The sequence below is a fragment of the Rutilus rutilus genome, assembly GCF_951802725.1.
Source record: "Rutilus rutilus genome assembly, chromosome: 15".
NCBI classification, from domain to species: domain Eukaryota; kingdom Metazoa; phylum Chordata; class Actinopteri; order Cypriniformes; family Leuciscidae; genus Rutilus; species Rutilus rutilus.
Genome location: NC_140220.1, coordinates 7,119,864 through 7,132,792, shown reverse-complemented (window position 1 = coordinate 7,132,792; position 12,929 = coordinate 7,119,864). Strand labels below are relative to the sequence as shown.

The 12,929-nt window shown below is 37.2% G+C and overlaps 2 protein-coding genes across 5 annotated transcripts in view; one reads left to right on the top strand and one right to left on the bottom strand.

Annotated features, from left to right (window-relative positions):
- The window catches only part of snx9b (sorting nexin 9b), a 28,742-nt gene extending 22,865 nt beyond the window's left edge, over positions 1–5,877 (top strand). For both annotated transcript variants that reach the window (XM_084432439.1, XM_084432440.1), the window contains 4 exons: positions 2,512–2,601; positions 2,829–2,943; positions 4,793–4,884; positions 4,973–5,877. In XM_084432439.1, the coding sequence (XP_084288565.1) occupies positions 2,512–2,601; positions 2,829–2,943; positions 4,793–4,884; positions 4,973–5,020 (345 nt within the window). In that variant the 3' untranslated portion in view covers positions 5,021–5,877. The remainder of the gene's footprint in view (positions 1–2,511; positions 2,602–2,828; positions 2,944–4,792; positions 4,885–4,972) is intronic.
- A 1,859-nt stretch (positions 5,878–7,736) lies between these two features.
- LOC311305209 (angiopoietin-related protein 7) overlaps positions 7,737–12,929 on the bottom strand; it is a 30,929-nt gene continuing 25,736 nt past the window's right edge. For all 3 annotated transcript variants that reach the window (XM_084432777.1, XM_084432779.1, XM_084432778.1), the window contains 4 exons: positions 12,647–12,784; positions 10,022–10,238; positions 9,671–9,866; positions 7,737–8,805 (listed from right to left, as the gene is read on the bottom strand). In XM_084432777.1, coding sequence (XP_084288903.1) covers positions 8,659–8,805; positions 9,671–9,866; positions 10,022–10,238; positions 12,647–12,784 — 698 coding nt within the window. In that variant the 3' untranslated portion in view covers positions 7,737–8,658. The remainder of the gene's footprint in view (positions 8,806–9,670; positions 9,867–10,021; positions 10,239–12,646; positions 12,785–12,929) is intronic.

The window sequence follows — 12,929 nt, the reverse complement described above, 5'->3', positions numbered from 1 at the left end:
CTTGAATAGAACACTGTAGAACGTCTCAGTTCGCTCTTTTATCAGGAAGTTATGTATCTTAACCTCTTACGTGATAGGGGAAACGTAGCTGTCTGGTGTCTATGTATCAAAACATTCTTGGCAACCAAGAAATTACACTACCGTTCAGAAGTTTGGGGTTGTGATATTTCTAAAAACATTTTTTAAAATATTGTTACAATTTAATATAACTTTTCTATTTCAATATATATTCAAATGTCATGTATTCCTGTGATGTCAAAGCTGAATTTTCAGCATCATTACTCCAGTCTTCAGTGTCACATGATCCTTCAGAAATCATTCTAATATGAAAACATTTGCGCTTCTTAATATTTCTGAGGAAACCAATACATTTTTTCAGGATCCTTTGATGAATAGAAAGTTTTAAAAGAACAGCATTTATTTGAAATATAAATATTTTGTTACTTATATGACTTTATCACATTGGATCAATTTAAAGGGTTAGTTCATCCAAAAAATTTTAATTGTCATTATTTACTCACCTTCGTTCCAAACCTATAAGACTTTTGTTCATCTTCTGAACAAAAATTAAGATCTTGCTTGAGAATGAAGAGCCTAAGCAACTGACACTGTCGCTTCAAATAGTAGATAAAGAGATCGTAAAACTGATATGAATCAAGCGGTTAGACCACATTTTCTGAAGAGACTTGATCGCTTTTTATGATGAACAGATTTAATTTAAGCTTTTATTCACATATAAACATTGATCAGTGTACATAAACAGAAGCTCAAATGTGCCGCGTAACACGAGAATGAACCTCATTGGTTCTTGCTGAAGCTCAAACGTGCCGCGTAACACGAGAATGAACCTCATTGGTTCTTGCTAAAGCTCAAACGTGCTGCGTAACACGAGAATGAACCTCATTGGTTCTTGCTGAAGCTCAAACGTGCTGCGTAACACGAGAATGAACCTCATTGGTTCTTGCTGAAGCTCAAACGTGCCGCGTAACACGAGAATGAACCTCATTGGTTCTTGCTGAAGCTCAAACGTGCCGCGTAACACGAGAATGAACCTCATTGGTTCTTGCTAAAGCTCAAACGTGCCGCGTAACACGAGAATGAACCTCATTGGTTCTTGTGGAAGCTCAAACGTGCCGCGTAACGAGAATGAACCTCATTGGTTCTTGCTGAAGCTCAAACGTGCTGCGTAACACGAGAATGAACCTCATTGGTTCTTGCTGAAGCTCAAACCTGCCGCGTAACACGAGAATGAACCTCATTGGTTCTTGCTGAAGCTCAAATGTGCTGCGTAACACGAGAATGAACCTCATTGGTTCTTGCTGAAGCTCAAACGTGCTGCGTAACATGAGAATGAACCTCATTGGTTCTCGCACATCAAGCAAACATGCTTGAGCTTCCGTTTACCACAACTGATGTATGAGTTGATTAATGAATGTTTATATGTGAATAAAAGTCTAAATTCAATCTGTTCATCACATAAAGCGATTGTCTCTTCAGAAAATTTGGACTAAACCACTCGACTCATATGGATTAGTTTTTACGATCTCTTTATTAACTTTTTGAAGTGTCAAAGTGGTAGTTTGTGGACTGTCAATGGAGGGACAACAATCTCAGATTTGATTAAATATCTTCATTTGTGTTTCGAAGATGAATGAAAGTCTTACGGGTTTTCAACGGCATGAAGGAGAGTAAAAGATGACAGAATAAAAATTTTGGTGTGAACTAACCCTTTAATGCATGCTTGCTGAATAAAAGTACAAATCTTTTATATATAACACATTTTTTGCTGACCCCAAACTCTTGAACAGTAGTATATGTATGGTCATTTCAAAATAAACCCAGACAGGTTGATCAGGACCCTAAAAGCTGCTATATAGGTGAAGAAAGCCGTAGTTGTGTGAGTGTTCAGCCTCTGCCTCAGGCCCGTCCACAGTCATTTAGCCTTGTGCTATTCATCTTCATCTGTATCAATGAATGAAAAATGCAATGAATGAATACTTGGTTGTTGTTTGGCCTCCAAACTGTGATTGTTGGAAGGACTCGTCTGGTAAGTGGTCCTGCGGCGCCAGTGTAACATTGAATATTTTTAGAGCTCTCTTAACCCTTCATGTGATCTAAGGAACGTCTATAAAGATATGAAGTTTAAAAATACAGCTGAATAACAGACAGATACTACCTGTAGTGTATTAGTGTTCACACTACAAATGCAATGTTATATGCGTTTCTGACTTCCTCTGAATGTGAACTTTTTTACAACTGTATTTAATGCTGAGTTAACTTACAGTCTAGTTTTAAGGGAATTAACTGTTTTAGTTAGCTATTTTCTCTCACAGGTAATGGTTGTTTTTCTCCAGTTGAATTCCAATTCGTGTCGGTAAGAGCGCATCCGTGTGTGCGCATACACACGTGTTCGAGTGACGTAAACCTTTCGTGAGCTGTTGAATGAAGTGACCCTGGGTGTGTTTGTGCGCTGTCTGCTTTAATCATTTAGTTTTGTCTGTCTCTTTCTAGCCTAGGAAAGACCTTCACTTCCTCATGGAAACCAACAATGAGTACAAAGGTCTGCTGGGATGCTTTCCTGACACTATTGGAGTTCACAAGGTAAATGAAAGAACTGCTACGCTCACCATGTCTCTTTTCATTCTTATAGACACACTGTTTTAAAACCTAGTGAGCATCCTGACCATCATAGAACCGCGTAAGTGACCTTTTAGAAAGCTCACTAGGCGTTTGAACAGTCATTGAATCTATGAAAAGAGGATGGGAGCACAGAAAATTGGAGAATTAATTCGGCTTACTGCATTTTGGGGCGTCTTTCTCTTGCACAGGCTGCCATAGAGAAGGTCAAGGAAGGCGATAAACTAGTGGCCGCCGGTAAAATCAGCCCCTCAGATAAGACCACCATGTCTAAACGTGCCAGCACCATGTCATACGCTCTGCAAGGTATTGTGACTTACTTGCACTGATCCCAAAAATCATTTAGACACTAACCACCTTTAAATGTGTGTGTATATATAGTAACTGAGGTGTAGTTAATCACGTAACTAATAACAAGTGTGATCTGAATGGTTTTCACAAGTTGGAGAGTCATAATTACTCTAATGATATTAGAACGCTGGAAACAAAACTATAATTTTCAACAGTCTCAATAGAGATAAACTAGAGTTAATAGTTAATTACAGGGTTCCCACGGGCCTGGAAACCTGGAAATATTGGAATTTCTGCAGTGTGATTTTCAGACCAGGACATTTTTCTTTATTCAATATACATTTTTCTGTATATGCTCAGTTCAAATGTATGGAAAAATTGCAGACATTTAACATTTTTATTGTATATTGTATTTTATTATACTACCTGCAATTGTGGAAAATGGGTGGATGGATTGTTATACTGTATTTTACTGTATGAATGCATTACATATTTTATATACACAGTTAAATGCAGTACAAAATCCTATATTTTAATAAATCCTGTAAAACTCTTATGCTCACCAAGGCTGCATTTATCTGATCAATAATACAGTAAAAACAGAAATATTATTACAATGTAAAATAACTATTTTCTGTTTGTATATGTAGTCAAATATAATTTAGTAAGTAGTAAGTAATGATGCTGAATATTCAGTTTTGCCATCAGTCTTCAGTGTCACATGACCCTTCAGTAATTATTCTAATATGCTGATTTACTGCTCAAGAAAAAATTATTATTATTATTATCAGTGTTGAAAAATATTTACGATTTTTTGGGGAATCGTAATAAAAAACTTTCAGGATTCTTTGATGAATAAAAAGTTCAAAAGAACATCATTTATTTGAAATAGAAATCTTTTGTAAAATCATAAATGTTTTACTGTCACACTTCAATTTAGTATGGAAGCTTGTTTCCGCCACAAAATAAAACATTTTAAAAGATAATTGCGACTTTTTATCTCAGAATTGCGAGATGTAAAGTCAGAATTGTGTGAAATAAAGTCGCAAAAAGAAATAAAATAAAGTTGCGAGTTTTTTTCCCGCAATTGCGACTTTATATCTCGCAATTCTGACTTTATAACACATAATTGCGAGTTTATATCTCGCAATTCTGACATCTTTTCTCTGAATTGTGAGATATAAAGTCCAATTCTAAGGGAAAAAAAGAGTTTATATCTCACAATTCTGACTTTATAACACGCAATTGCGACTTTATATCATGCAATTCTGACTTTATATCTCCCGACTGCGACTTTATTTCTCAGAATTGCGACTTTATATCTCGCAATTGCGACTTTATTTCTCACAATTCTGACTTCATATCTCGCAATTGTGAGAAAAAAAGTCAGAATTGTGAGATAAAAAGTCGCAATAATTATTATTTATTTATTATTCAGTGGCGGAAACAAGCTTCCATAATTTAGTATGTATTCATTTTCTTTCCAAAAAATATTAATGACCCAAAACATTTGAACAGTATTGTTTATTATTATTATTATTATTATTATTATTATTATTATTATTATTATTTCTCTCTTTACTTCTCTAATGTCTTTTTGTTTTTGTTTTTTTTAGCCCTATTGTAATTTGGGGTTTGTGTGAATCTCAGTCTGGATATATGTTTTAGTATTTTTCTACAAATAATAATTTATTTAAAAAGAAAGAAAATCCTGTGAATTCATTGGACAGAAAGTGTGTTAACCCAACACAACACAACACACAATCTGGTGTTTGTAGGCATCTGTTGTGTCTTTGATCAAGCCTTTATACACACAGCTGGAAACTTTTACATGATGACTTTAACACATCTGTCCTCTCTGCAGCGGAGATGAACCACTTCCATAACAACCGTATCTATGACTACAACAGGGTGATGCAGCAGTACCTGGAGGAGCAAGTCAAATTCTATGAGATGGTAAAGTGTCTAAATGACAGTAAAAGTTACAGAACGTCCATAATGTTTGGATATGTTAAAGCCATTAATATGGTGTGTGTTTTGGCAGATTGCAGAGAAACTACGACACGCTCACAGTCGGTTCACAACTATGTAACGGTGAAGCGGCCGTTCGGAAGCTGCCTCGTTCTCCCTTCATTTTCTGTTCCTCTTACACGATTATTCTTGCTCTGTTTTTTCTATTCCTGTTAATTGTGTCGTGATATAAGTGCCATAAAAATATCCTGTCCATCTCAGGCCAAAGATAGTGTCTCAGAAAGCATGTTCCTGCGTGAAAACTGGCCAAGCTCAAGTGTTTTTAAACAGCAGCTGCAGATTGTCTAAAGAATCATATTATATGGGGGCTTTAATTATTATAGTTGTCTGGTTGTTAATTTGGATGTTCCACATTTTGTTATGACCCTTGTAGTTTTGATATAAGATAAATATGAACATGCATTGAAAGAGACATAATGTAATGTACTACTTTTATACAAGTGATCTGAACATATACTGGTGCCATCGTTTGAACTATGAGGCTAAGCCTTGTTTCATTGTGCCTTCTTTTGTATAGACCCTTCAAAACAACATGCTTTTTATCCACTGCACTTTACTATGGCCTTTGAGATGCATCATCCTGTTTGTATTTGGCCAAAAACAACCCAATCGTTTTCACTAGATGGTCCTGGAGGTGATTTCAGGAGGGCTGGTCCTTTTTCCCCATAAGAGACATTGCCATTAGTTCTTTTTCCCTCTCCCCCAAAGCCAAATTACAAACAGAGATGGTGCTCCGTTTGATGCTTCCACCTCAGTGCAATTATCACCAATTACTTATCCTGTAAAAGTGAAATTATACTCCGCATGTTTTCCAGATGTTCGTATATTTTATATGTATAGCAGTGTTTGCAAGTCTTTTGCACACAGAATGACAAAACAATTGAGATTATGATTTAATAAATACTGATTTGTATGCTATGCAATGCAGTTGTTTTGTCTTTGTTACTTACACAGCATTCATTTTTAGAGACACTCACTCATACAGAGTCCGAAATTGCCACCTATACCTTAAATAGGGCATTATTTGAGGGGACAGGCATTTGTAGCGGTGTCCGAACATAGTGGACATTATCGAGTGCACTCATTCAATCCCATAATGCACTGCCATAACGAGTGTACAACTGGTGTACGCTCAACGGCTAGAGAGTACCCAAAATGCACTTTTTTCACCAACATGTCCATTAGGGGCGCCGTAATTAATAACCCTCTGTCGATCTGACGTCCGTGGGCGCAGGTACAAAAATCAGTTTTCACAAAAGACCTGAAGCTGCCAAAAGTCCTCCGGTGTCTTGGCGAAACACGGAGAGAAAGTAAACATTGTTCATTTACATATACTACCGACATTGTAACATTACAAAGCGGGTTGAAAATCGGCGAAGTGACGCTTTAATAACGCTGTTGGTTAACAGCGAATCGGCTCTCAAGGTTTTAGTCCAGTCATTTTAAGCCAAAATGGGGGTCAACCTTGAACAAATTGCAACAGAAGCAAACTCAACTGATTTTGTATCCTCAATATGTCCTGAGTAAGAAAAAGAATAAAAAGTCCTGAAGAATCCCATTAGGGGAAAGTTTCGAAAAAGACCCAAATATAGCCTATTCATACACCTATTCATTCTTTTTCTTACGTGAATAGGGTAAAAATGTTAACCTTTAGATATCACCATGAAAATGACTGAGTTGATTACTTACATCAAGACAAACAAAAAATGTATTACAATTTTTTTTTAATTGTTTGTTAACATGGACAAACTGTGCATAATCTAATTATGTATGTGCTAATTTGCATAAATACCACAACAGATCTAAACATTGGGTATAGCCAGGTGAAAATGTCTTGTTGAATCTTGTTGACATATAAGAGTAAAATACTTGATGTTAAGGTCCTATTGGAACCCATTTAGGCTACCCATGAGCATTAATACATAGAGGCAGGAAGAAGTACTTTAGAAACCAGCCGTTATTCATTTTTAAGAGATGGGGTTTGGGGCTGCTGTCCGTGGGACTGTTTTTGGGGGACGAGTCTGAGGGAAGAACAGGAGACAATGGTAAGGAGAATGCAGAAGGCAAAAGGTAAGTAAAATAAAAAGTGAATCCCCAGAAACAGTCCCACGGACCCATCCCCAAACCCCATCTCTGCAATAATAATTAATAAAAAGGCTGGTTTCTAAAGTACTTCTTCCTGCCTCTATGTATTAATGCTCATGGGTAGCCTAAATGGGTTCCATTCAGACATTAACGTTAAGTATTTATGTGTCAACAAGATTCAACAAGACATTTTCACCTGGCTATACCCAATGTTTAGATCTGTTGTGGTATTTATGCAAATTAGCACATACATAATTCGATTATGCACCGTTTGTCCATGTTAACAAACAATTAAAAAAAACTTGTAATACAATTTTTGTTTGTCTTGATGCAAGTAATCAACTCAGTAATTTTCATGGTGATATCTAAAGGTTACAATTTTTACCTAATTCACGTAAGAAAAAGAATGAATAGGCGTATGAATAGGCTATATTTGGGTCTTTTTCGAAACTTTCCCCTAATGGGATTCTTCGGGACTTTTTTTTTTTCCTTACTCAGGACATATTGAGGATATAAAATCAGTTGAGTTTGCTCCTGTTGCAATTTGTTCAACCTTTTTTCATAAAATGACTGGACTATTTGGAGACCGAGACTTGCGAGTCAGCTGAGTGTTTATGGAGAATATGAATGAGGCCGTCTCTAAACATGTGCTGTTTGTCTGAATGTGCTTTACACACCAATGAGACCTTTTTGTGTGATTTTGTGGTTTATTAATCTCACATTAGAACAGAAATCATTTTGCAATGTAAATGTATAATACCAGAGAAATAAATAAAAAAGTCCTACATATTCAAAATAATCACTCCAACAAAGGTTATAATTTTCCGTTTATTGCAATCACTTTTGGCATTTCATAAACTCAATAATTTTTACTATAACTATATAATTTCTTGCTTTTGGTACGTTTGAGTGTACATCAGGAACTTACATTATTATTGCAGGTAGGCTATATTTCACAAATGAAATCAGTGATTTTGGCTTCGGTCTTTGGCTTTTTTTTTTTTTAGCTGACAGCCCCTTCAATTAGGAGCTGGCTTTTTGTTTTTTCACCCAAAAACTTATCCTTTTATGAAGTCTTTTTTCCCCAATCAAAGTAAATGTGATAATGTAGGGGAGTCTACATAATTATGCAATATTTTAAACATATTTTTATATTTCAAAACAAAATGACTAAAAAGTTTGGGGTCATTAAGGTGATCCCAGTTGTTTAAGAAACTGCAGTGGGGTGTTTGTTGCTATCTAGTGTTTTGAGAGAAAAAGGGGCCTTTTGTCCCATTGTACTCTACAGAAATGAAATCTACTTTAATACACATTTATAAAATAAGTCAACAAAATGTTAAAACCATGGGTATATAAAATATAGGCATGTAACACAGACTCACTGAATGGCAAACACTGACTTTACTGTTTCAGCAGCAGTCCTTCACTAGTGTTTACTCTTTGGTATAAACCTGCTGTAAACAATGAGTACATTCAGAGAAATGAACCAGTCCATACACACATTTTTCACAGTATAACCATGAAAGAATCCATGCATCCCTACATCGCTGTGGCTCTGAGAACTGTGATTGGCTGGTTGACGTCATGAGCCCGAGCTCATTGGTCGGGCCTGATTCAGGGTGACAGATGCTGTCTGAAGGTTCTGGGTCGGATCATCATGCTGACCTTCCTCAGAGAGTAATAATCAGAATCTTTCCAGGTGTACCAAACGATACCGTCCGGACCAAGAGGGTTCTTCGCCTTCGGAGAGTAGCGGCCGCCCTGTCGATCAGGATGACAGAAACACCACTTAGACATCATCAAAGATCCTTTAGCTTCAAATGTGAGGATATCTAAATACTTTGTCTGAATAAATGCATAGATTTAAAAAGTGACAATCACTTAAATGCACATCTTTTATGATGATTAATTTCTTAATTAAAATTTATTGTGGGATTTTTTTTAGATAAAAAAGTTGGTTTAATTGTCCTGAGTTTGTATGCTGATATATTTGGCATAAGAATCTTGTATTATTTATCTCTTTTTTTGTGTGTGTGTGTGTGTGTGTGACAAGAATTTCATAAAATAGGAAATTATATCACAGAGCAGACTTTTGTGGACTATCATGACTTTATGTCAGCTTGTTGAAAATTTGCACACACACAAAAGAAAAGAAAAACAAGTTTCGACAAGTTTGAAATGTTTTTGAAAATAATGATCTGGATATGTATGTTCTAGCAAAGTAATATATTTATTGTATATCTGAAAAGTTTTTCCTTTCCTCCGGTTTTTCACTTACAGAAGACAAAGTTGTCACAGATCCGCGCCAAAAGATTGAACACGTAATACACATCCGCTTGACGTCACAGTTTTCACGAATTCGCAAATCTTTTCAGTTTTCAGGCCTCCAAAATGCTGTTGTCGTGTAAATGAATGGCCAAAACACATAAAAAGTGTTCCACAATTTCATAACAGAGGCATAAAAATGTTATTCATAATCAAAACAAGGTCTTAAACGCAATTGCATTCGATTGTCTTGCTCAAAGACAACAGCAGCAGCTCATGATTTAACACTTCTGGGGCTTAAACCTGCAACCTCTGGGTTAACAGCCTACAACAGGTCTATATCCAATAGGCCACATCATACCTTGTAGTAGATGCCATTGAGGTTTGCGTAGAAACACTGGTTATACCACCAGCCGGCGTGGGAGATCTCGGCACAGATGTTGCCCGTGTCGGGTGTGCTGAAGCCCTGCTTGTCGTGGTACCAGCTGAAGGAGTCCTCCACTGTCCCGCTGAAGCCCGTCACATGCACACGGTACTGAGTGGCCTCGTCCTCCACACTGCAAACGCACAGAAAAAATGTGGATTGCTCCCAAGCACAATGCTGATATTCATCGAGGGTTTGAAGGGTTTCTAGTAACCAGGCCAGATGTTTAGTCACTATTGAACATCCATTTGAAGTCCTTCCAGTCAGTCAGCGATTGATGTGCCTCACCTGAATTTCTGATAAACAGCGTGCTTGTGTTTCCCGCTCCAGTCCTCCAGGTCTATACGGAGCGTATAGTCTCCCTGGCTGGTCAGGTCATGTATGTGCTCATTTCCCAGCCAGTATTCGGTGTGCAGGTCTCCAAAGCCTTCCTTATACTCCTTCCAGCTGCGGTCAAAGTTCACGGAGCCATCTTGCCTACGCTGGATCACAGTCCAACCGCCACCTGAGACATACATTATGCATGTGCTTGAATGATCAAATGAATGCTTTTATTGGGGAGAAAATGTAAAATGAGTATAAGTTCAAGCATTCAACAATCAAATCTTTTTTTTAATGAGTTTAATGGACACACCAGGTCATTTAGGTTTCATCTTATGACCACAGAAATTATACTACAGTGCTTTGCAGGTCATCAAAAAAAGATTGCACACGCTATTTTAAGCCTCTGAGAGGTTCCTCATATGCCCCACTGGTGCAATTTCAGCACAAAACTCATTAGACATATAAAGGGAAATCATTTAGATGTTCATTACCGGAATTTCATTTGCTGCGGTAAGTCACAAAATTTTCCAATAAACAATGTCAAAATAAAACAATGATTCATCCACAGTAGATTTCTAGCAAAAAAAAAAATGGTCTAATAGTCTAGTGGGTGTGAACTGCAAACGTTCAGATTTGAACTTTTTCACTGGTCCGAGCACAAAAAACAAATGTATCTCTCAGGTCGGTTATCGTTAACTAAAACTACTAAAAACTGTTAATTGAAATAAAGCTGAAAAAAATTAATAAAATACAATTTAAATATTATTTGAAAACTTAAAGGACAAGTTCGGTATTTTACACTTAAAGCCCTGTTTACAGATCGTATCTGATGAAATAGAACGGTTAAGATTAAATTTTGGACAAATGCTGCTGTCCCGAGAATTTTAGGTTTATTTCGCTTTCCCCCCCACCCCCACAATGGTTGTCTAGGTGCACTGGAACATTCCTTCCTAAAACACATTAAACTTTCGTTTACAAAGACGTGAAACTCACCGAGTGGTCAGGGGTGTTCACTGGTATGCTCACTCAAAAATCGCTGAAAAAGATGCATTCCAACAGGTTTTATCGTAGTTTTTGTCCAACTCCATTGAGTTGTATTGAAAGAGCTGTGTGAGGTACGGTATTACCAGAGCCCGTCTACGGAGAGCCTGTCCACTCCCTATTAAGCCCTATTGTACCGAATTTTGGTTGTAGTACCACCAGAGTTCCACTGGGGGCGCTCGCCATGAGTGCAAAATGAATGGGAGTCAATGGGGCTAGACGGCTAAATTTGTCTCTTTCACCCGATTGCCGTTGAGAAATCTCAGATGTGATTGTAGATTTTGCAAGTTCAACATGTGTTTTAGGTCGAAAGTTGAATGAACGAGTACTTATGTCGTTTTGATTTCTTACAGGTTGAGTTGTTGTTGCCCATAACACGCTAGCATTCTGCTAATGACGTCAGCATTCTGACGTCATTGACATTTTGAAAGACTTTTTTAAAGCAAATAAGTGACTCTAAAAAATCTAACACCCAGCAATGTGTAATTTCTTTGCATCTCCTTTCGAATACAACATTCAAATTACTAGACAAAAAATTATATCCTGAGAAAAGTGGATTTTGAGGGGTATACCGCCATTGACCTCCATTCATTCTGCACTCGTCCTGTGAGCGCCCTCATATGGAATCAGAGTGGAACTGCAACCAGTTCAGAAGCCGGAAGTGTAGTGAGAGTGAAACTTCTCGCCATATTAGACATTCTCTGGTATTACTCCGCCGCTTCTTCTTCTGCTTCTTCTGTGTATTCAATGAAATGCCAGTGGTTTGCTTGCAATTGGCAAAGGTGCATTATCGCCACCAACTGGGCTGGAGTGTCTATTATTCAAGCTCTCAACGGAAGAATCTACGGGTGTGAGACGTTTGGAAAAATAGGTCCACAGTTTTATAACTAATGGTAAAACACCTATTGGAATGCATCTTTTTCAGCGATTTTTGAGTGAGCATACCAGTGAACACCCCTGACCACTCGGTGAGTTTCACGTCTTTGTAAACGAAAGTTTAATGTGTTTTAGGAAGGAATGTTCCAGTGCACCTAGACAACCATTGTGGGGGTGGGGGGGGAAGCGAAATAAACCTAAAATTCTCGGGACAGGAGCATGTGTCCAAATTTTAATCTTAACCGTTCTATTTCATCAGATACGATCTGTAAACAGGGCTTTAAGTGTAAAATACCGAACTTGTCCTTTAAACTAAATGGATATTAGAAAAACTGTCTTGGAAATAATGAATTGAAATAAGTTTAAGTTGAAGCAATAAAAAATTTTTACTGGAAATAAATAAAAACAAATACTAAAAGCTTTTAGTAATTTCGTTAACATTAAAAAACTATATATATATAATATAGCTATATATAAAGTTATGCATAATCATCAAAATGCATTCACTTTATACTTTTTTTGCAGAACTGTCAATGTGCCACAGAAATTCAAATAGGTTTGCATTAAGGCATAAAAACTGGCCCAATGGCATCAACTGGCACAAAGCACTGGGCTCATCCTTATTGTTGAGTCCTGGACAGTCATGATTGCCCGTGTTGTGTGGTTTCGTACTGTCTGTGTCCATATCACAGTAGACTTCCACAGGCATGGCCCCCAGTGAGGGCACAACAGTGTAGATCCCAGAACGACGCACTCCATTATAGTAGATGGAAGCGCAGTCAATGGGGCAGTTCCTGACATGCTGCACCTCTGGAGTGAAAAACACATACAACACATTAATATAAGCAAAAACAATGATATATGTGAGCGATTTCAGTTCTTATTAAACTTCGGATTCTGTCTGATAAACTGTGCTATGATTTGTCACCATCTGTTGGTTCATGCCAGTAACTCA